This window comes from Elgaria multicarinata, chromosome 17 (assembly GCF_023053635.1).
Source record: "Elgaria multicarinata webbii isolate HBS135686 ecotype San Diego chromosome 17, rElgMul1.1.pri, whole genome shotgun sequence".
Taxonomy (NCBI): Eukaryota; Metazoa; Chordata; class Lepidosauria; order Squamata; family Anguidae; genus Elgaria; species Elgaria multicarinata.
Window position 1 is genome coordinate 17701090 of NC_086187.1, and position 23427 is coordinate 17724516.

General features: G+C 45.0%; 1 protein-coding gene across 1 annotated transcript in view; it reads left to right on the forward strand.

Annotated features, from left to right (window-relative positions):
• Nucleotides 1-23062, forward strand: part of XYLT1 (xylosyltransferase 1) — a 202236-nt gene extending 179174 nt beyond the window's left edge. Inside the window, exons 10-12 of the mRNA XM_063143471.1 lie at nucleotides 971-1166; nucleotides 13651-13984; nucleotides 22681-23062. Coding sequence (XP_062999541.1) covers nucleotides 971-1166; nucleotides 13651-13984; nucleotides 22681-23003 — 853 coding nt within the window. The 3' untranslated portion in view covers nucleotides 23004-23062. The remainder of the gene's footprint in view (nucleotides 1-970; nucleotides 1167-13650; nucleotides 13985-22680) is intronic.
• The last annotated feature ends 365 nt before the right edge of the window (nucleotides 23063-23427 follow it).

Consider the following 23427-nt stretch of genomic DNA (forward strand, 5'->3'; position numbering starts at 1 on the left):
TGAGCAGTCTGGCTTTATTTCCTGGAGTATGGACTGGTTTGATCTTCTTGCAGTCCAAGAAGAATACATCCAGTGAGTATGAATGTATATTTCCACTTCATTGAAGAGCCATTATAGCTCAGCTGCAGTGGCGTAGTGTGGGTTGCCGGCGCCCAGGGCAAGGCAAGTATTGCGCCCCTAATCCGTGGACCTTTAGCACTCCCTGAGTCCCTTCCACCAGTCTAGTATTGAGCCATCGCTGTCTTTTGGAAACAATGCATCCTTATTCTGCAGTTCCACTGTCCCTCTCTTGACAAGCTCAGTTTTCAAATTATTATCCACAGTTTCTGGCCAATAGCCAATATCAGTGAAAACTTGTAGGTCAATACTCTCTGGCAGAATATTCGGCTGAGCAGAAGTAGAAGCATCCTCAGGCGAAGCTGTCTCTGCTTCTAAAGCAAGAACAGGAATGTCCACTGGCACTGGAGCAGGTTCCTGTGGTGCTACTGGTGAGCCTGGTGTACTTTCAGCAGTGTTCACAAGAAACCTGTCAAGGCTTCCAGCTAGCTTAGCTTGTTGCTCCTGCTCTGTCTTTCTCCTCTTCCTGCATTGTGCATCTGATTCTTTTTTATTTAGCATCATGGCTGATATGATGACCTTGATATGAGAACCGATCACCTTGCAGGCTGCATTTCCTCCCAAATGGGCCTCTCTAGCACATGTGTCACTGCTCTGTCCTCCTTCTGGATGACTTAGAAGGTAGCGAGAGCAGCAACACGTGCGCTAGAGAGGCCTGTTTGGGAGGAAATGCAGCATCTCCTGAGACCTTGAGTTGGCCCCGGATGTCTCCCTCCTGAAGACATTGGGCCATTCCTGTTCCAGAGGAATCAATGTCACTGTAGCAGTAAGAGCCTCTCTCTTTTCCCCCCTGACCTTTAACTCTTTTTGCTGTGAATCAGCCTGTTCACAAGCATTGTTTGTGTTTTTCCAGGTATTATCCAATGGGCCATCCAGTCTCGGTCCAACTCTACTTCCTTGCCGACCATTTTCAGGGTTTCCTCGTCAAGCACCATGCTACCAATCTGGCTGCCAGTAAGCTGGAGACCTTAGAGACATGGGTGATGCCCAAGAAGGTGTTTAAAATTGCAAGTCCACCCAGCGATTTTGGAAGGCTGCAGTTCTCAGAGGTAAGTGTGGCTTTTCTGGTTCTCCTCTTTCTTCTAGACTGAAAAGGTCTGCCTTTCTTGGTTCATAAGAACATCAGAAGAGCCCTGCTGGATCAGACCAAGGGTCCATCTAGTCCAGCACTCTGTTCACACAGTGGCCAGCCAGCTGTTGACCAGGGACCAACAAAGCAGGATGTGGTGTAACAGCACTCTCCCACCCATGTTCCCCAGCAACTGGTGCACACAGGCTTACTGCCTCAAATACCGGAGATAGCACCGAGCCAGCAGGACTAGTTGCCATTGATAGCCTTTGCCACCAGGAATTTATCCAACCCCCTTTTAAAGCCATCCACATTGGTGGTAATCACTACATCTTGTGGCAGTGAGTTACACTCCATAAATAAGGCCCAGTTCTTACTGAAAAGGTCCAATTCATATCTAGGCTGATTAGATGTCCCTACATATTGCCCCTCCCAAAAAATTGTGATTGGATGCCCCTCCCTATCACACTCACCCCCAAAAAAATCCCTGAATAGAGAAAAGTAACACATCTAGGAGAAGGCTAGGCTAAATCCTTTCTACTACCTGACCTGCTAGTTTTCTATGTGCAGAGCCATTTTTGAATGGTGGAGTATTCCATCATGTGAGCCCTACCTACAGTCCAGACACAGATTGATAATCTCCATAGGAACCAGCCATAATTTAGTTTCTGTGAATTAAAAAAAGAATAGGTCGAAGGATCTAACAGTATTTCCAAGTCACATCAGCAATAAAATACATGAATAAATAAAACTATACACAATCCAATCAACACAATATAAAACCACAATATAAAAAAGATCAATAATCAATTACTAGGCTAGGGGTAAAGCAATAATCCACAAACACAAAATGCAAAGGTAATATCTCAAAACCTCCCTTCGCACTGCTTTACCAAAAATAAAACAAAAGTGTGTGACATAGACAAATCATAGAATAGTAGAGTTGGAAGGGTCCTACAAGGCCATCTAGTCCAACCCCCTGCTCAATGCAGGAATCCACCTTAAATCATCCCTGACAGATGGCTGTCCAGCTGCCTCTTGAAGGGCTCTAGTGAGGGAGAGCCCACCACAACCCTAGGTAACTGGTTCCATTGTCATACCGTTCTAACAGTCAAGAAGTTTTTCCTGATGTCCAGCTGGAATCTGGCTTCCTGTAACTTGATGTCCAGCCGGAATCTGTCTTCCTGTATCTTGGACAGAGAGTATGAAGATGCCATCTATTGTGTTAGGCCATTGATCCATCTAGCTCATTATTATGTACACTGCATATGAGCAACCTGTGGGCCGCATGTGCCCCTTGGCTGCTCTACGTGGCCTGTGGAGCAAGAAGGTTCCTGCCCCACTTTTCTCTGCTGTCAGGCTGATCAGCCATCAGCTGTGGGGCAGGGAACAGACAGCTATTTCCCTGCTGCTGTTAGTAGCCAGGAAATAGCCATCTAGATCACCATCACTGGGAGGAAGGGGAGGTTAAAATCTCTCTCTCCTGCCAGTGATCCTGACGCAGAGATCACTGTTTCCCCAATGAATTAGGACCTCTGGGGGAAGGCTTCTAAGTGTGACCCATGGGCCACAGGCAGCCCTCTCAAGCACTGTCTGGTGGCCCCCAGGCCCCCAACAACTGCTGCGAAAGAAAGCATAAGGACATAAAAATTTAAGAAGAGCCATGCTGGATCAAAGAGTCCATCTAGTCCAGCCCTAGGATCAGGCTCTATGGACCCTGCCATGGAGCCGCATTTTGTTCCTAGAGCATCACAGGAAGGAGTGAGTGAAACTTCCTGCCATCTTTTTGGAACACTCTAGGAATGAAGTCCCTGCTCTATGGCATAAACCCTAGATCCTGCTCCTGGAGTGGGTTTTTTCCCTCTCCTTTTTGATGATTGTGTTGGGTGGTGTGGGAGGGGGCTTCATCACCTTGATGCTGTTGTTGTAAAACTGAGATCTGCTGCTGCTGGCTTGAGTCTGAGTTATAAGTGTGTGTGGATGTGTGTGTGAGAGAGGGGGGGTGCACATGAATGTATGTGCAGCCCCACCACCCCAGCAGTCTCCCAATACAGGCCTCAAGACTGAAAAGGTTGTGCCCCTGTGCTGTGGGTTTTCACTTATTGGGCAAATAGTAACTTGGGGAAGAGGTGGCTTTCACTGGCAAAACAGGAGTGAAAGAGTTAACCCTCCAGCCCCCACATTCGCATATTGCCTTGGTCCCAGCTAGAGACGTTTGGAGAAATCTGCAACGGATTCAAATGTGTTCAGATCTCTATGAATCTGATCTGCAGGTTCTGCAGGAAACCATCTTTTTCCAAGTGGTGGACCATGGACTTGTGGACCATTTTTAAAAATTTATTTATTTACTTCGGGCTGAGAATTGTGCAAATGCGCTTTTGCAGAAGTCTGCCTTGGTGCGAATGTGCATTTGCGCGCACAAGTGCAGATGCGCATTTGCAGAGAAGAGCGAAATTCTTGTATATCCCTAAAAGCTATCTGGTTACATCGATGGGAGGACGATGGAATAAAAGCTTCCTGATGATCCGCAGAAACACAAATCGAATGGGTTTAACAAACCCCGTGCTTCCCTCATCCCAACCTGAATTTATTTTTTATTTTATTTATTACATTTATATCCCACCTTTTTTCCTCCAAGGAAATGTTATCCTCACAACAACAACAACCCTGTGAGGTAGGTTGGGCTGAGAGTATGTGACTGGCCCAAAGTCACCCAGTGGGTTTCCATGGCCGAGTGGGGACTAGAACCCGGATCTTCTTTTTTTTACCCTTGCTAAATCAAAATTTTCAATTGAGGCACACATAGCTAATTGAAGTCCCCCCCCAATAGTCATTATGCCCCTGCTCTGTCAATTTTGCTTCATTTTTGGGCAGAGAGAGGCTTAGGTAGGCTCTAACGTTGACGGTGTGGGTGGCAAACCCGAGACGTTAATTTCCTATTAAGGAGATGGATGATGGACTTGTTCTGTTTATCGAGATCTCTGCTGATTGATTTGCCTCTTCGTGTCATGACGAATGGTCGCCCGACCTATATTTCTTGGATCGGCAATCCTTCTGATGTTTCGCTGGCATGAGAGTCATCTCCTGGGTTGATGAAAAGCATGCAAGATAACAGCCGAAACAAGTTCTGCTTTGCGGAGTTATGAACGTCAGCCTCTCCCAGCCTTTGCCAACCCAGTTCCCTCCAGATATTGTTGACTTCAACTTCCATCAGCCACTGCCAACATGACTCATGGTCAACAATTCTGGGAGTTGTCATCCAACACATCTGGAGAGCACCCAGTTGAGGAAGGTTGGCCTAACTCATTAAACTTGGGATTTCTATGGGTTGAACCGATTCGTGTTCTAGACCAGCATCAGTGGTTGGCATCCCTGGGCAGCGGCCAACATCCACACCCCTTTGGGGGTGCCTGTCACTCAGCCTCTTGCTGTTCCTTCTCCTTGCTACCACTGTCTGATTAGCTGCCTTCTCCAAGTGAGTACGCCAGGGCTCGTGCAGAGGGCAAATGAATGGGCAGCAAGGACAGTGAGGTGGAGGAGGGGGCTCACTCAGAGATGGGGGTAACTCTAGCATCTAGCCCAAGGGCCCCCCAAAACCTGAAGCCAACACCCTTTGGGCAAAGACAATTGGATTTTGACTTGTATTCCTTGCCATAAATTCATCTGGGTGGTTGGAAGAGAGATCAGAAGTGTTCTCCGTATGCCGGCTACTTAATGTCTCCCTGTTCATAGGCAGCGATGTGGGGTGGAACATTTTACAGTGCTTTTTTCCTGCACAGAAACATTTCCATTTCATAAGTTCGTTACTGACAGTGAACGGATGCCAATTGCAAATGCAACCTTGGGCAGGTGTGGCAGTTTCAAAGTTGAAGACGAGCAGTTGTTAGCCTACCATGCAAAGTTTCTTGGGTTGCTAAAATGTATCATTGCTTTATTTGTACATTTATATCCCACCTTTTTTTTTTCCTCTTGCAAAGAACCCAAGGCGGTATACATGATCCTCCTCTTCTCCATTTTATCCTCACAACAACCCCATGAGGTAGGCCAGGATGAAAGTCAGCAAATGGCCCAAAGTCACCCAATGAGCTTCCATGGCCAAGTGGGGACTAGAACTCGGTTCTCCCAAGTCCCAGCCCAACTCTCTAACCACTACACCACACTGGCTCTATGTGATGTTTTGGACTTCAACTCCCATTATTATTATTATTATTATTTATTTATATAGCACCATCAATGTACATGGTGCTGTACAGATTACACAGTAAATAGCAAGACCCTGCCGCATAGGCTTACAATCTAATATGGTCAGGAATGCTGGGAATAACGGGCTCAAGTTAAAGGAAGCCAGATTCCAGCTGGACATCAGGAAAAACTTCCTGACTGTTAGAGCAGTACGACAATGGAATCAGTTATCTAGGGAGGTGGTGGGCTCTCCCACACTAGAGGCCTTCAAGAGGCAGCTGGACAACCATCTGTCAGGGATGCTTTAGGGTGGATTCCTGCATTGAGCAGGGGGTTGGACTCGATGGCCTTGTAGGTCCCTTCCAACTCTGCTATTCTATGATTCTATGATATGAGTTGTGCTCCAAAACAGCTGGAGGACACCAGGTTGGAGAAAACTGGTATAACGGAACACCTTCCTTCTTCCTACTTGGTTCAAACACGGACTTTGGTTCATCTCCCTCACCCCCATTGTTTCCATGCACACAGCCCCAGGTTCAGTTCCTGACATTTCCAATTAAAAGAATCTCTGATGGCTAAGCTGGGTGAGATCTGTGTCTTAGTCAGGATACCAGGTTTGATGGACCCATCTTTTGACTTAGTAGAAGGTTAGCTCCACATGGCTTCAATTTATGGGCGTCCCTGCATCAGGACCAGCTCCGTCCTGTTGAGGGGGGTTGGACCGCTTTCAGTCCAATGGCTGGATTCCATTGTAGAGAAACTCCTGGGGGGCACATTCCAGTGATGGGCGGGGCCAAAGGTAAAAGGGGCATGGCCCAAAATACCAGGAGATTTTAGCTGAAAGTTCTTACTGCAAAGAACTAAGCCTTAGGAGAAGAATTTCAATTTTTTAAAAAAATAGAGGGGGGGGGGAAACGTTCTAAAGCCAGATACCCACCAAACCATTGGGGGAAAGGGGGTGGGGCTATCTGAGAAACTGCAGTGGGCAGGATTGGGAACCCAGGCCTGAGGTTCAACCAGCCTGGGAATACACATTGGCTTCTTCTCTTGTTTCTTGAGCAAGATGACACCAGTGTCACTCAAAGGTAGGGTGACCCTATGGAAAGGAGGACCAAGCTCCTGTATCTTTAACAGCTGTATAGAAAAGGGAATTTCAGCAGGTGTGATTTGTATGCATGCGGCACCTGGAGAAATTTCCTCTTCATCAGAAGAGTTAAAACTGCAGGAGCCCTCTTGACCAAATACAAAAGAGGGCAGGGCTCCTGCAGCTTTAACTGTTGTGATGAAGAGGAAATTTCTCCAGGTGCTGCATGCATACAAATGACACCTGCTGAAATTCCCTTTCCTATACAGCTGTTAAAGATACAGGAGCCCGGTCCTCCTTTCCGTAGGGTCACCCTACTCAAAAGGGGGGAGGAGGAGAGGAACAAGATGGATTTGTTTTAATTGAAGAACACTAAGAGACTTCTGCACTAAACTGCCTTGGTGAAACTCGCAAAGTTTGTTTCTGGCCTCGTTAGCAGTTGCAATTCATCACAGAGAGCAAAATTAACTAGGCGGCAGGCAATTAGTGTCTGCTGTGTGAACCTAATGGTCCCTGTTTGTGGTGAGCAATGAGACACAAACTGGTAATCAAGGCGTAATTTATCTTGGGCAAATTTTAAGTGCGGGTCCAAGCGGGGGCCAGAAGAAAAGATGTTTCTGCTTCCGAGTTGCAAAAGCAGAGTCAGGGGCTAAGGAGGGGAGGGGAGAGGTGCAACAGAGTGGACTCTCTGGGGTTACATAGATGGGTGCAGGGCCCTAGCATTGGAAAGAGGAGTGGAGAATTTACCAGGGCTTTGAAAACCACAGAGGGCATGTTCAGGCTGAAATCCAATTACCAAGAGGGAAAAATATTAGGCTGAATTGTAGAAAGGGAATGTTGAACCTCAGAGCAAATCTAGCGTAGGCTTAGGATCCTAGTCCGGCCCTCCTGGGTGTCATGTCTAACCCTACTGCCCCTGTTTTGGGAGAAGATGTTTCAGGTAATCAATCAAAAGCAGATTCAGAACTAGACGCGCCGGACGCCAGCCAGCCTGTAGCAGTGGGGGAGGAAGCTCTCTAGAGCTTATCTCCTCAAGGCCAAATCCTACACACTCAGTGGGAAGTGAGGTTTCTTCCGGAGGAGAGCGCCCCGACAAGCTAGCTGATGCTAGGGTCCGCTGGAAGCTCAAATGCATGGGGCGGAAGGAAGGTGTGAGAAAGTCGGTTCGATTACACCAGAACCTGCCTCCACACCAGGCGCTCTGAAGTTATGGGCGTTTGTGAAGTGCCTTCCTATTCTTCTTGAGCGGACAATTGTCTTGCTTAGTTTGCATAGTTTTGCCTAGGGGGACGTTTCCAAGTGGTTAGAGTCTCTTCAGGTAGAAGAGACGTATGTTGCTTAACAAAAGCTTTGTGGATGACTTAGCAAGCCTCGTCATTTGCCTCCCATCGAAAGCAGGAGTTTTCTGAGAAAGATGACACTGGGGTCCCCGGATGGCCACTCCCTCTGGTCCAACACCACCCCTTTCCCCTCAACCGCCAACGGTCTGGTGGGTTCCTAGCTTTTGCCCGTTTTCTCCCATTCTAAAAAGTTGAAATGCCTCTCCTAAAGCTCAGTTACTGGCAGTCAGAGTTTTAAGCTGTAATTCGCTGGGATTTGGCCCTGCCCCTTGGCCCTGCCCACCGCTGGAATGCGGTCCCTGAGGCCTTCTCCAAAATTGAATCCGTCCCTCCAGTCAAAAGACGTTTGACACAGCATGCTTGCCGTAGCACAGGAAGGTGTTTTTCTGCAAAATAACCATCATTCCATTATTCTTTCAACCACCAACAGCATTCTCTTTTTTCATCATAAAGAACAGCCCATGGTTGCCAGAGACCCCCAGCAGTAGTGGAAGAAGGCTAATTAATGTTTTCCTCCCTTCCATCATTCCTCTGCTCAAAATGGCAGCCGCATGCATGTGCCCTCAGTTGTTTTTCTCCTGAGAGAGAAAAGTTGTAGCTGTTTCTAACGTCTTCTCTCCTGAGGAGAAAAGACGCTGTGAGGTGATTTTGAGTGGACAAGCCGCTGGGTAGGAAAGAGGCAAACAATCCCCCATGATCCTTCACTCAAACTGAAGCCACCTGCAAGTGCATTGAATGACCGGGGAGGAAGCATTGAGGGCTGAAAGATCGTGAAAATTCATGTGACATAAGGATGGGTGAGCTCCCCCCCCCGAATCCTGTTCGTGCTCTGCTCGCCAGACTCCCACCGGTTGCCAGACCCTTGCATGCATGCAGGGCAAGCTACCAGGCAGTCCAGTTTGTGACTTCTTCTTTTCTTTGTCCACGAACTGCCATTTGCACAAACTTGCAGCTGGAAATATTTACAGAAATGGCCATTTGCTCAAAATCATGGCCATAAATAGCCCAGTTTGCGTAAAAATGCAGGCGTGAAGGCCCTGCAATTTAATGCAAATTGTGCTACTTATAGCTGTGATTTTGCGCAAATTGTGATTTATGCAAATCAGGTTTTGCATAAATGTTCCCAGCTGCGACTTTGTGCAAATTGTGATTTACGCAAATCAAGATTTGCACAAAAGCTGGAAACCAACCTCAAGCTTTCCCGACTCTGCACGCTGGTCATGCCAGCTCCACCACCAAAATGGATTCCTCTGACATCTGGAAGTTCTGTTCTTACTGTTAATAAATAAGGGTGCCTCTTATGCATGTTTAAACAGAAGAAAGCCCTAGAACTCCCAGAATTTTCCTGCCAGCGTGGCTGGCTGAGGGATGCTGAGAATTGCAGGACTTATTTCTGTCTAAATGTGTATAGGACTGTGTCTGAAAAGAACTTTGCTACAGTCTGACAGTAAAGCTAGCATTTTTTTCCAGAAATAACTGGCTATAATTAGAAAGGGAAGGTTGTGCAAAGCTACATAGAAGAGAACTTGTCTTCTCTTCTGGTACGAAAATGGGGAAGAGATCCATATTCAACCTTCAGTTGAGCGGAAGGGATTCAACTTAGCTGTATGCCATTTTGGCCTTTGGGACTGACTGACAGAGTTTTTTACTAGTCACTCAAGGCAAGTGTTGAGAATAGAGCACGTCGCATCCTGGGATTTCAGATTCCGTGACGTTTGGGGTTTAATCACATATTCATCATCATCTGGTTGCAGTTCCTTCAACTGTAACATTTATTCTTGTAGTGGTAGCATGCAAGTAAGAGAGAGAAATAAAAGAGCACCCCCAATTATTATTATTATTATTATTATTATTATTATTATTATTATTATTATTATTATTGAGTAAGTATCACAGATTGTAGCTTGTCAACCTTGCTTTTTATTTTATTAATTTAAGGGCAAAAATCCAATGCATGTTCAGACAGAAAAACTCCTACAACTGCCAGCATTTCCCATACAACTGCTGGGTGTTGTATGAGTTTTTCTGTCTAAAGATGCATAGGATCACTCCAGTAAGAAGTTATAAACTGCACCTTCACCTCCAAAATGGCTCTCAGGACAGAGTACATACCCATTTGATATCTATAGTGCAGAGAAATTTATTATTTATCAAATAAATGTTGAAAACATTATTCACGGACCCGAGCAACGCCGGGCATATCAGCTAGTGCAATATAAATTTCTAGAAATGTTGCAGGAAGACGTTGAATTTTTAGCAAGGCTTTGGGTGCAGCAGCTTTTACCACAGTGTCCCCAAAAGGCAAAAATAAGAACAAATGGAGGTTGTGTTTTCGGAGCAGTTTGAAAATATGAAATTCTCCTTGCTGCCTTATCAGTTTTAACTGCTGGAGTACATTCAAAGTTGCTTCTCTCTCTCTCTCTCTCTCTCTCTCTCTCTCTCTCTCTCTCTCCAGTAGCTACTTTAATGTAATAATTAGGGACTTGTATCTGGAGGAAGTCTTTTAATACAGATGATACTTTAAATGCAATTTAATAACCAGGTATTCTTAATCAGTACTCTTTAACAGTTGCAAACTAATCGTAGATTTTTCACTTTCAAAAGGAAAGCCAGCAAACAAATAATTCTCCCTAATTAATGTTTGCAAGCGGAAATGTGTTCCTTTTCTGTGTTTTGTTAATTGAAGCATCCGTTGGTGCTAATTATTAGAAATGGCATCCTAGTGGCTTACGTTGGCACGGAAAATATACTAAATATATCAGTCAGAAGAAGGCAAGTGTTGCATTTGTAAAGAAGCTAGAGGTGACCTTTTAAGAAAGCTTTAAAAAAATGCTATAGGTTAGTGGTTGGGATGAAATGTTTCAGTAAAGTATAATTTTAGATCCTGTACTTTGTGGTATTATGTAGATCTATGTCTAAAACAAAAGGGGATAGGGAAGAACTTCAAAAGGATCTCTCCAACCGGAAGAATGAGTGGGCATTCAAATAGCAAATGCAGTTCAGTGTAAGGAAGTGTAAAGTGATGTGCATTGGAGCAAAAATTCCAAATTCATGTATATGCTGATAGGATCCAAACTGGTGATAGCTGACCAAGAAAGAGATCTTGGGATTATGGTGAAAAGCTCAATAAAAATGTTGATTGAGTTTGTGGCTGCTGCAAAAAAAGCCAAAATCCATGCTGGGCATTAATTTAAAGAGAAATCGAAAATAGGATGGCCAATATCATACCCCCCTCCCTTATACAAATCCACACTGTGGATTTGTGTACCTGGAATTTTCTGTACAGTTCTGGACAAACTTGGAGACCTCCATCTATCCTTTTTTTAAAAAAAAAATTATTAGTTTCACATCTTAAAATACATCAACATAATACTAATTAAAACACATAAATCAATACATAAATTGCCTACAATTCCACATTTGTAATTATCATTTTTACATAATCACATAACATAACATAACATAACATAAGTGCTCCCCTCCACCCTTTGGGATCTATTCCTGCTTCCAAAATCTCATTGTTTCTTCTGGTGGTGGTTTTCCACTCCCCTTAGAGAATACATATTCTAGGAACTGTTTCCAAATTCCCTAAAATTCATTTACCTTTGTTATACCTTTTCTTAACTTTATATTACATGTCAGTTTATCATTAATAATGTTGTGCAGACTTCTACTGTTACTTTCTACTGTTAGTTTTTCCCTACCCAGTGCCAGCTTACCCTACCCTGTACCTGTTTGCATTCTCTTCCCCTCCTTATTGTTTTACTATGATTTTATTAGATTGTAAGCCTATGCGGCAGGGTCTTGCTATTTACTGTTTTACTCTGTACAGCACCATGTACATTGATGGTGCTATATAAATAAATAAATAATAATAATAATAATAATAATAATAGCTATATCCCAAATTTCCTTATACCACTCTTCAATATGATAATCTCCTTGAACCTTCCAGTTCCTAGATATAATTAACCTTGCTGCTGTCAACAAATTTGTTATCAGTTCTTTAGTCTCTTAGTTACACTTTAAATTTCCATATAATGATAGTAATGCCACTGTAGGTGTCTCTTCAATCTCTATTCCAACATTTTTTTCAACCTCCATCTATCCTAAGCACTGCCAACAAAAGTCAAGCAGGTTGGGTGAAATGATGTTGATGTTTAAAAACTGCTGTTGACATACTGCCTTTATACAAATCTGTGGTACGGCCATAGGGATATGATGGGATCTGGGCTGGCAGTGACCAACCAAGAAAGGTATCTTGGGGTTGTGGTGGACAGCTGGATGAAAATGTCAACCTAGCATGTAGTCGCGGTAGAAAAGGCAAACTCCATGTTGTGCATAATTAGAAAAGGAATTGAGAATAAAACTGCCAACGTAATACTGCCTTATACAAATCTATGGTGCTGCCACACTTAGAATACTGTGTACAGTTCTAGTTGCCGCACCTAAAAATATATATTGTAGAGCTGGGAAAGGGCCAGAAAAGGGCAACTAAAATGATCAAGGGGTTGGAACATCTCCCATATGAGGGATGGTTACAACAGCTGGGATTGCTTGGAAAAAAGGAAGGTAAGAAGAGACATGATAGAGGTGTACAAAATTATGCATGGAGTAGAGAATGTGGATAGAGGCCCATGGGAAGACCACAATGGCTAAGTGTATCAGAGGCGGTAAGGCTACAAATACCACTTGCTGGAGAACATGGGTGGGAGGATGCTGTTGCACCATGTCTTGCTTTGTTGGTCCCTGGTCAACTGCTGGTTGGCCACTGTGTGAACAGAGTGCTGGACTAGATGGACCCTTGGTCTGATCCAGCAGGGCTCTTCTTACAAGCAGGACATGAGTGCAACAGCACCCTCCTGGTTGTATTCCCCAGCAAGTGGTGCACACAAGCATCCTGTCTCTGATACTGGAGGTAGCATAGAGCCTTCAGGACTAGTAGCCATTGATTGCCTTCTCCTCCAGGGATTTATCCAACCCCCTTTTAAAGCCATCCAAATTGGTGGACATCACTGTGTCTTGCGTTAGCGAATTCCATAATTCAACCATGCGCTGTGTGAACTCCTTCCTTTTATTTGTCCTAAATCTCCCACTATTATGGGTTCTACTATGACGAGAGAGGAAGAAAACATCATGTATACAACATACATATACTTCTTTCAAGTCCTCCCTTACTCGCCTTTTTCGAAGCCAAACCGCTCCAAACCTTGTAACCTTTCCTCATTAGCACAGTTGTTCCAGCCTCTTGTTCAGTTTGGTTGTCCTTTTCTGCACCTTTCCCAACTCTACAACGTTCTTTTTTGAGACACAAGGGCCATAGCTAGACCTAAGGTTTATCCCTGGATCATCCAGGGGTCAAACCTGTTCATCTAGGTGACACACAGGGGATCCAGTGCTCAGGCAGGGGCGAACCCTGGATGATCCCAGGATAAACCTTAGGTCTAGCTGTGGCCAATGACCCACATTTTAAGAATTTAGGGTGAAATCCATCCTTTTTGTTTATTAATCTAGTGCAGCTCTGCCTGCTGAAAAGTGTGAAAGAGTCTCCAGCCGGCAGGCAAATTAAGCTGCCTTGCGTTACATTCACACATGCAGGGAAAGACGAGCTGCTGACCCTACTTACCCCATCAATCATTTATCTCCGCTTAGGTCTCAGGAAGCAGCTCATTTCCCCTAGGAATTGAGATGCAGCAGAAGCGGGCAAATCCAGACCCAGGGCATGTAGGTTTTGCAACAGCCATCCAAATTTCACTGTTACAAAAGAACCAAATCCATGGATTTTAAATTGGCTTGATTTCTTTCCGAGTCACCTAATGTGCCGTGGTCTGTCTGTCTGTCTGTCTTTTTGCTTTCAGATTGGAACTGACTGGGATGCTAAAGAGAGGATATTCCGAAATTTTGGTGGGCTCATTGGGCCAATGGACGAGCCGATCGGCATGCAGAAGTGGGGGAAGGGACCCAACGTCACCGTCACGGTCATCTGGGTGGACCCCGTCAATGTCATCGCCGCTACGTATGATATCCTTATAGAATCCAGCGTGGAGTTTACTCACTACAAGCCGCCTTTGAATTTGCCCCTCCGGCCTGGAGTCTGGACGGTCAAAATCCTGCATCACTGGGTCCCTGTGGCTGAAACCAAATTCCTGGTCTCGCCTCTGACGTTTTCCAACAGGCAGGCCCTCAGGCAAGGTGAGTGACTTTGCGTACAAAACAACAAACCAATCCAAACACTTAACCCTTGAATCAAATCATCACGCAAGGTGCTGTCCGGCCAAAGCTTCACGATTCCAAGCCCTCCCGCTGAGCTGCGAGACAATAAAGAGGTCTGTTGTGTAATCCACAAAGCTTTACGTCTCTGAAGGAAGTGAGAAGGCTAGGAGCTTTTTTCTAAGCTTCTAAGTCCCAAGAGCCAATTTAGCTCAGGGAGCGTCTGTTTGGAGAAGACTTTGGTGAGTAGCTAGCCTGGCAGACCGTCTCTCACCTGCTCTCAACTCCGCCCGCTTGTCTCTGCGGCAGACTCTGGGATCTGTCGACTCCGAAGTCCCCTCTCCCTCTGACAGAGGCTGAGTTCACAGAAACCATGGCAGGATAGGCTCTGAGTCGTTGGCATTCTCCCTGATAAAGTCCTGGGAAGATTTCCCCTTGACTCCTGGAGAGTCAGGGGACGACTCCTCCCTCACTTCCTATCTTGGCTGGTACATTTCTCGTCATAGAATCATTGGCCACATCTACACCAAGCAGGATATTGCACTATGAAAGCAGTATATAAAAGGCAGGAGCCACATGACTGCTTTATAGTGGCATTGAAGTGCACTGACAACTGTTGGGGCCCATTGACACAGACCATGGCCATAGTTAGACCTAAGGTTTATCCCTGGATCGTCCAGGGGTCAAACCTGTTCACCTAGGTGACACAGAGGGGATCCAGTGCTCAGGCAGGGGCGAACCCTGGATGATCCCAGGATAAACCTTAGATCTAACTGTGGCCCATATATTGTTTTCATACCACTTTCATACCACTATATCCTGCTTGGTGTGGCTCCTGCCTTTTATATACTGCTTTCATAGTGCAATATCCTGCTTGGTGTAGATTAGGCCATAGAATCATAGGGTAGTAGAGTTGGAAGGGGCCTATGAAGCCATCGAGTCCAAACCCCTGCTCAATGCATGAATCCGCCTTAAATGCATCCCTGACACATGGTTGTCCAGCTACCTCTTGAAGGACTCTAGTGTGGGAGAGCCCACAACCTCCCTAGGTCATTGATTCCATTGTTGTACTGCTCTAACAGTCAGGAATTTTTTCCTGATGTCCAGACGGAATCTGTCTTCTTGTAACTTGAGCCCATTATTCTGTGTCCTGCACTCTGGGATGATCAAGAAGAAATCCTGGCCCTCCTTTGTGTGACAACCTTTCAAGTATTTGAAGAGTTCTCTCAGGTCTCTCCTCAATCTTCTCTTCTCCAGGCTAAACATGCCCAGTTCTTTCAGTCTCTCTTCATAGGGCTTTGTTTCCAGACCCCTGATCATCCTCATTGCCCTCCTCTGAACACACTTGTCGTCGTCCTTCTTCTTCTTCTTCTTCTTCATCATCATCATCATCAACATCTTCAGATTTTGAGTCTGATTGACCTCCTGAAACCCCTTCCCCCATCCTAGGGAGAACAGGCCTGATCCTGACACAAAGATAATCACAGGTTGATTTCAACAGAAGAGCCAAATGTACACTTAATTCTTTCCTATTGAAATTTATTTATTTATTACATTTTTATACTGCCCAATAGCCGAAGCTCTCTGGGCAGTTCACAAAACCAAGGGCTTGGATAATGACCACAAAGTGTAAAGAACATTTAACTAATCTGGGGGCAGTGTTCATTACAGGGGGAGAAACGTTACCGCACTGATGCAATACAAATTGGATGGTTCATTTTGAAGATCAGTTTTACAAAGGACCCAAAACCTCCGGGTTTAGGCTTGAACTAATTGCTATTGTGCTTCCATAAATCAATGATATTATCGCCCCACATTGGTCCATCAACCCTAGACAAGGGAGTCCTGGTTCAAACGTTATCTGGACATACTGGGTTATTGTTATGGTGGAAATGTATATCCATGACTAGGATTGAATATGCACAATTCACTGAAGAGCAGGGCTCCTGCCATAAATAGTACACAGTTATTACATTGGCATGACATGGCTAGCTACAAGAAAAAGTCATAAAAATGCATAATAGCAAGGCACGCCTGTACCAGTTCAAGCATACTTTGTAGTCAGTAGCAATATATTTATAGCTAAAAACCACAAGCCAAGGATTGCTGATGACAACATGGCTTTAAAATTGATGGAGCATGTTACGTCCCTTAACCAAAACTAACATTAGCTGGATTGGGTATCTAAGGGGTGGTGGTGGCAGAACACCTACAAATTGAAGCTCTACTGGGGAACCAGAAAGCTCAATCCCTATTCTAAGAGGGAGTTCTATTTTAGTTCAGCTCCAGGCTCCCAGGGGAAATAGTGGCACTTACTGAAAGGGCAGAGTCACATCTGACTAGGCAGAATCACAAAAGGTGAGCCTGTCAGGACCTTGGACAGATCACTGTGGCAGGTGCTGGTTGGAATTCACCCAAGGGGAGCTGCCGTCTCAGCAACAAGCAGAGGCCATCTGAAGACCAGCTGGTCTGGAGCTGCTATTAAACCCTCCCCATGTGAGAAGTTGTCTGAGTTTCTGTAAGGGGTGTTCCCCAATTCTGCAGCTGCTGCCTCATAGGGCATGGGGATACTGTGGTGCCAACAAAGTCCGAGGAGTCTGATAAAGCCATTTCCTCTGTCCTGGAAGGTCCTGAAGTAAAGGAATATGGCTCATACAATGTTCCTCCTCCACCCCTCTGAGTCTTCCTCTGATCCGAGGGGGACATCAAGGCCAGACAACAGGAGTGAGGAGTTATTTTTCAGTGCACAAATACACTTCAATGAATGGGAGAAGAATGTGAACATTTCAAAAATGCACATAATTGATGTATATAATTGGTGGTGGGGAAATGCATGAAAATACCCATGGATTGTCCTTAAAAATAATCTTGCACCCTGATACGGATTCAAATCGGAATGAGCTTTGAGATAGAATTCAGAGATCAAGGTCTGCTGGCTTACGCACCCCTATTTTTCACATAGCGCATAGTTAAATTTGCTACCAAAAGATGCAGTGACAGCCACCAATGTGGATGGCTTTGAAAGGGGATTTGAGAAATTTTATCGAAGATAAGGCTATCAATGGAAACTAGACATGTCTGCTATCTGGTACTAGAGGCAGTATGCCTTTGGGCCTGTTCAGAAGACACCTTAAACCATGGCTTTAACCATGGTGAATAAAGCTTTTTGCTTTAACCACCATGGTTAAAGCCATGGTTTAAGGTGTCTTCTGAACACAGCCTGGCTTTCTGGCTTAACCACCATGGTTAAAGCCGTGGTTTAAGGTGTCATCTGAACACAGCCTGGCTTTCTGGCTTAACCACCATGGTTAAAGCCATGGTTTAAGGTGTCATCTGAACACAGCCTGGCTTTCTGGCTTAACCACCATGGTTAAAGCCATGGTTTAAGGTGTCATCTGAACACAGCCTGGCTTTCTGGCTTAACCATGGTTAAAGCCATGGTTTAAGGTGTCATCTGAACACAGCCTGGCTTTCTGGCTTAACCACCATGGTTAAAGCCATGGTTTAAGGTGTCTTCTGAACACAGCCTGGCTTTCTGGCTTAACCACCATGGTTAAAGCCATGGTTTAAGGTGTCATCTGAACACAGCCTGGCTTTCTGGCTTAACCATGGTTAAAGCCATGGTTTAAGGTGTCATCTGAACACAGCCTGGCTTTCTGGCTTAACCACCATGGTTAAAGCCGTGGTTTAAGGTGTCATCTGAACACAGCCTGGCTTTCTGGCTTAACCACCATGGTTAAAGCCATGGTTTAAAGTGTCTTCTGAACAAGGCCTAAATACACCGGTTGCTTGGGAACATGAGCAGGAGGCTGCTGTTGAACTCATGTCCTGATTATGGGTTTCCCACAGGCAGCTATGCGCCCCTGTGTGAACAGAATGTTGTACTAGATAGGCTTTTGATCTGATCCATCATGGCTCTTCTTCTGTTCTAGTAGAAAGCAAAAAGTGCATTTTCAGTGCAGTCCTTTCAGTGTTTCCCACCCTGCCTTTCAAGACTTTATGTTTCAGACGCAATATTATGCTCCATGCAGGGGGGCGGGGGGGGGGAGAAGGAGAAGTCATTATGAAGTCTCTTTAACTTTAGTTTCTTTTAGCATTTGTCAATTTGTCAGCACTTGTATTATTTGGAGTTACTTTCGGCGCTACGAAAAGGCTGTGAAACTGACAGAAAACGTGAGACGCTGAATGGGGTCGTTTTTGTTATATGTCTGTGAACAATACAGGGGCTGTCCACACACAAAAAGGCCCACTTCTAGATTTAAGAAGCACTATAATCAGGTCTGTCTTTATAATAATAGGACTGTACAAAAAAAGAAGTGGGCGGTTGGGTCATGTTTTCTGTGCTTTTTCAGCAACGTTGCAAAGAAGGACGTCTTCACGCAGCGCGTACCTAAGCTTTGGGATTCACTTCCACTAGATGTAGTGATGGTCACCCATTTGGATGGCTTTAAAAGGGGGTTGCATAAATTCCTGGGGGAGAAGGCTATCCATGGCTACTAGCCCTGATGGTTGTGTGCTACCTCCAGAATCTGGAGCAGTATGCCCATGTACACCGGTTGCTGGGGAACATGGGTGGGAGGGTGCTGATGCTCTCATAGCCTTCTTGTGTATTCCTGGAGGCAGCTGGTTGGCCATGTATGAACAGAATGCTGGAGTAGATGGACCCAGCATGGCTTTTCTTGTGGTTCTTATGTTTCTTCTCTCCCACTGACTTTTACAAGATTTTATCAAAAACGGGGCAAGCATCCTTTCCAAGTAAGGAGAGTGTGACGCAGGGAACAGTGCCCATCAACCCCAGATGGCTCTGCGTTCACCTGCAGTGATCCTGTCAAATCTGCATGATCACATTTTGGGGGAGGGAGATTTAAGTTACTCAATGATGCCAAGGCGCCAGGATTTATCATTCCTGATCCGCACAACCAGAACTATTTATTTATTTATTTATTTATTGCATTTCTATACCGCCCAATAGCCGGAGCTCTCTGGGCGGTTCACAAAAATCAAAAACATTCAACGTACAAAACAACAGTACAAAACCATACTATAAAATACAATATAAAAGCTCAACCAGATAAAAACAGCAGCAATGCGAAATTACAAATTTAAAACACCAAGTTAAAATTTATTTATAGACTGTTAAAATGCTGGGAGAATAAAAAGGTCTTCATCTGGTGTCTAAAAGCATATAATGTAGGTGCCAAGTGAACCTCCTTATAAAGAAAACCTCCCCATATCTTGGTTTAGGGAAGGGAGGCAGCGGGAAGAGAATTTTGTTTGGTCCACATTTTTAAGCAAACCAACTAAAACTGCAATCCCAGGGTCAATATGCAGATCGGAGCAAGTTATTCTTTGGATCACACTCCTATAAAAAAAATTACATACAAAAATGAGGATTGAGGAACACTGAGTTGTTTAAAATGCACATTTATTTCTGTAAGCAATTTCCCCAACATGCACATTTTTTTTAAGCCATGGGTAGTATCCAGTGTTAGTCCTAGGTAGAGTAGACCCATTGAAATGAATGAGAGTTAAGTTAATTGCAAGGAATGCCATTCCCATTCATTTCAATGGGTCTACTTTACATAAGACTAACATTGGATATTACCCATTGCTTAAAAATGTGTCTTAAATGAAAATGCCTACACAAATAAATTATTATTATTTTTAAAAAAGGCAGACTGATGCAGAAATTAGATGGAACAGATTCATTTCTTTTATTACCTTTACAAGGAACCCAAGGTAGCTTGCATGGTCTTCCTCCTCCCCATTTTTATTTATTTATTTATTTATTTATTTAAAACATTTATATCCCGCCCTATATCAATAAGATCTCAGGCAGCGTACAGAAAAAGCATACAGTATAAAAACAGTAAATATACACAGCTAAAAACAAATTAAACCATAAACCAAGTTAAAACAATATATAATTTAAAAAGCAGTAAAACTATTAAAATAGTTCAAACAATGTGCCTAGTGAATTCAACCATTAAAAGCTTTGTTAAAAAGCCATGTTTTCACTTGGCGCCGGAATAAAATCCGCGTTGGCGCCAGTCGGGACTCCAAGGGGAGGGCATTCCACAGTCGGGGGGCCACCACAGAGAAAGCCCTGTCCCTTGTCCCATCGTAGCGAATGTGTTGTGCTGGTGGGATGTGAGGAAAGGGCTCCTCCAACAGATCTCAAGTCTCGGGCAGGCATATATAAGGAGAGGCGCTCCCTCAAGTATCCTCACAACAACCCTGTGAGGTGGGTGAGGCTGAGAGGACTCAGCCAATGAGCTTCATGGTCAAGTGGGGACTTGAACCTGGCTCTCCCCAATCCAAATCCAGCACTCTAACCACTACATCGCACTGGTACATATGAGTGAATACATACAAAATTGACATAAATGAGAAATAGGCTAGTTCATGCACCCCAGTCTTGGGTGGACAGCATTTACAGGGGTCTCTTTTTTTTCCCCCTCTGCTCCCAAGTTTTCTTCACCTCCCCCCCACACCCACATTCCCTTCTGGGTAGTCCAAAAGGACCCCTCCCGCCTTTTCATCTTGCAAACGCTCCCTAGCCCATCTCTACGCTGACTCTAATCCCTGGAAATGTATGCCATCGTATATTTGTTCACCTTTCGGGGGCCCACAGCTCTGTAACCCTCTGGAAACGGTTACAGTGAGGGTATTAGAGTGTGCCCAAGCCCTTGGAATAAATGAGGTAGAATTTGACTGCTTTAGCAAGCTGTTGATATACTGGGAGCAGTAATAAGCAGGCGGGAAAGGGCATCTTTCAAGGAAGTCATTTTGGAAGGTTCAATGTTTGGGCCCTCGGATCGCGGACGGTTTTCTGTAGTTGGGGCCCTCAAAATGTACAACCACGTTCCAGTGAGACATCTGGGCAGAGAGAGGATAGACCGGGAAGACGAGACTTTTCCTAACCTGCAGCCGAAGCGAAAATGGCGTCACCCTGAAGTGAAAGAAAGCTCAGTGCTCAGCAGATGGCAGAGGCGACGTGGCGCGAATTCTAGACACCAGTATGTAATTCCTGGCCTGCAAACCAGGAATTACAGGAAGCCTCTGGAAGACGACGAGGCTTTCCAAGCCTAGGAGGGTCTTCTTGAATGAGGCCCTTTTTTGAGTGCTGGAGGCGGGTGTGTGTACCTTGGCGGCTCCTCTTAGAATTGAGTCCCAAGTTTGCAAGAGCAGAGTGAGGAGAGAGGGAGAGGGAGAGGGAGGGAGGCTGTGGAGAAATGCACAAACTCCCTAATTTCCACCCCTGTGTGAATTTCAAGCACAACTCCCAGGGTAAATGTTTCCACAAGGCCTAGACTCTTACGGGAGGGTTTACTGCTGCTGCCGTTCGTGTACATGCTTTTGATACTTACATAAACGCTGTCCTGCCTTTAAAAAAACACACACACACCATAATTTGTTTTGCAAATACAACAGGAATAAAATGGAGCAGAGACAGGGAGAGAACAACGAACAACAAAGGGGAAAGTATGTGTTCACAACGCCATGAGTAATTTCGTCACTTCTATTATTCATAAATATAAGCAATCCTGAATAAATGACATTGATCACTTATTGGATATCCGTCCAAGTGTAGAGAGAGCAGGGTGATTCCTCAAACCGTTGCAGGAGATAGCTGGTGGGTGTTTAGCTTTCCAGGTTGGAAGTCGCAAAAAGTGACAGTTGCAAATGAAGAAAAATGCTTTGCTGCCTTGCATGCATGTTGCTTTCAACCCTGGGCTCTGCTGCTCCCCTTTTCCAAAGAGGAGAACATGCCAGGCCGTGACTTCCCCAGTGTTTACACCCCGACTGCTGATACATGCATTGCCTCCACCCAATGGAAAAAAAAATTGGAAGCACCCCTCCAAGGGAAAAAAAACTTCCTGACTCTTAGAGCAGTACGACAATGGAACCAATTATCTAGGGAGGTTGTGGGCTCTCCCACACTAGAGGCCTTCAAGAAGCAGCTGGACAACCATCTGTTGGGTATGCCTTGTGGTGGATCCCTGTATTGAGCACGAGGTTGGACTCTATGGCTTTATAGGCCCCTTCCAACTCTACCATTCTGTGATTCTATGAGGACCAGGTGGCTCAGTCACCCTGCAACTTGGATTTCCTCACAATGCCCTCAACATGGAATCACTCCAGAGCATTGTGGGAAATGCATTTGTTTTTGTTTATTTCCAAATTGCTTCTCGTTAGAAACAAATCCCAGCGTCGTTGACGAAAGAATAGATGGAGAAATGTCTGAAGAATAACTGCATAGATGAATGAATGAGGATATTCCTTATTTATTCCTTTATGTGTTTATTCCTAGAGAAGGCTATCAATGGCTACTAGTCCTGATGGCTATGTGTTACCTCCAGTATCCAAGGCAGTAAGCCTATATATGGCAATTGCTGGGGAACTTGGGTGGAAGGGTGCTGCTGTACCGTGTCCTGCTTGGGGGTCTCTGGTCAACATCTGGTTGGCCATTGTGTGAACAAAATGGTGGACTAGCTGGACCCTTGGTCTGATCCATCAGGGCTCTTATGTTCTTAATGTAAATGCCCTCCTCTAGCCACTGCCAGGTAAGCCCACCAGGATCTACCCAGAGAGGAGGGGTCCCAACAGAGGGCTCAAAAAGAACAATGAAATGGTCTTAATTTAGAACTTTGGTTTTTCTTCTTCCTCCTCCTCAGATGAAGCCATGAGGTTGCACGGGGGCCCTCCGAAGAATGCCTACATGGAGCAGAGCTTCCAAGGCCTGAACCCAGTTTTGAACATCCCAATCAATGCCGCGCAGGTGGATCAGGCCAAAAAGAGTGCGGCGCTCACTGGCACCATGCTGGAAAACTGGGTGGACAGCTTAGTTGGAAGCATGTGGTCAGCTATCGACATCTGTAGCACGGGCCCGACGTCCTGCCCCGTCATGCAGACCTGTGGCCAAACCTCATGGAGTTCGCTCAGTCCGGACCCCAAGTCCGAATTGGGCCCTGTCAAACCCGACGGCCGCTTGAGGTAGCACCTGGTACGCCCTTCCATCGGCTTTAAAAGGGAATTGAACTGTGCACTCTTGTGACTTGTGTCGGGTGTCGGTCTGCACTTTCAAAATCTAAACTCTTTTTGGGGGGGTTATTTTAAGTCGGTTGGCTGCCATGCTTCTTTCAAGAAAACCTGTGAGTCCTTTTTGTTTTTTCGTGACAGTTCCAGAAATTGTCTGGAGCATCCCCAGCTAGTTCATCTTTTCAAGGGTTTGGGATGGGGCAGGAAGAGGAAAACTGATAGAAATGGTCTCTACATTTCTAGAACAGATGTAGCATGTGAAAAAGTAACGTTTCCGAAAGGACCAGGAGTATGATGGCCTGTCTCAAATGCTAAAATTGCCATTACTTTCTGAAACTTCCTCATAGAAATCTAGCAAAAGTATTGACACTGTCATTACGCCA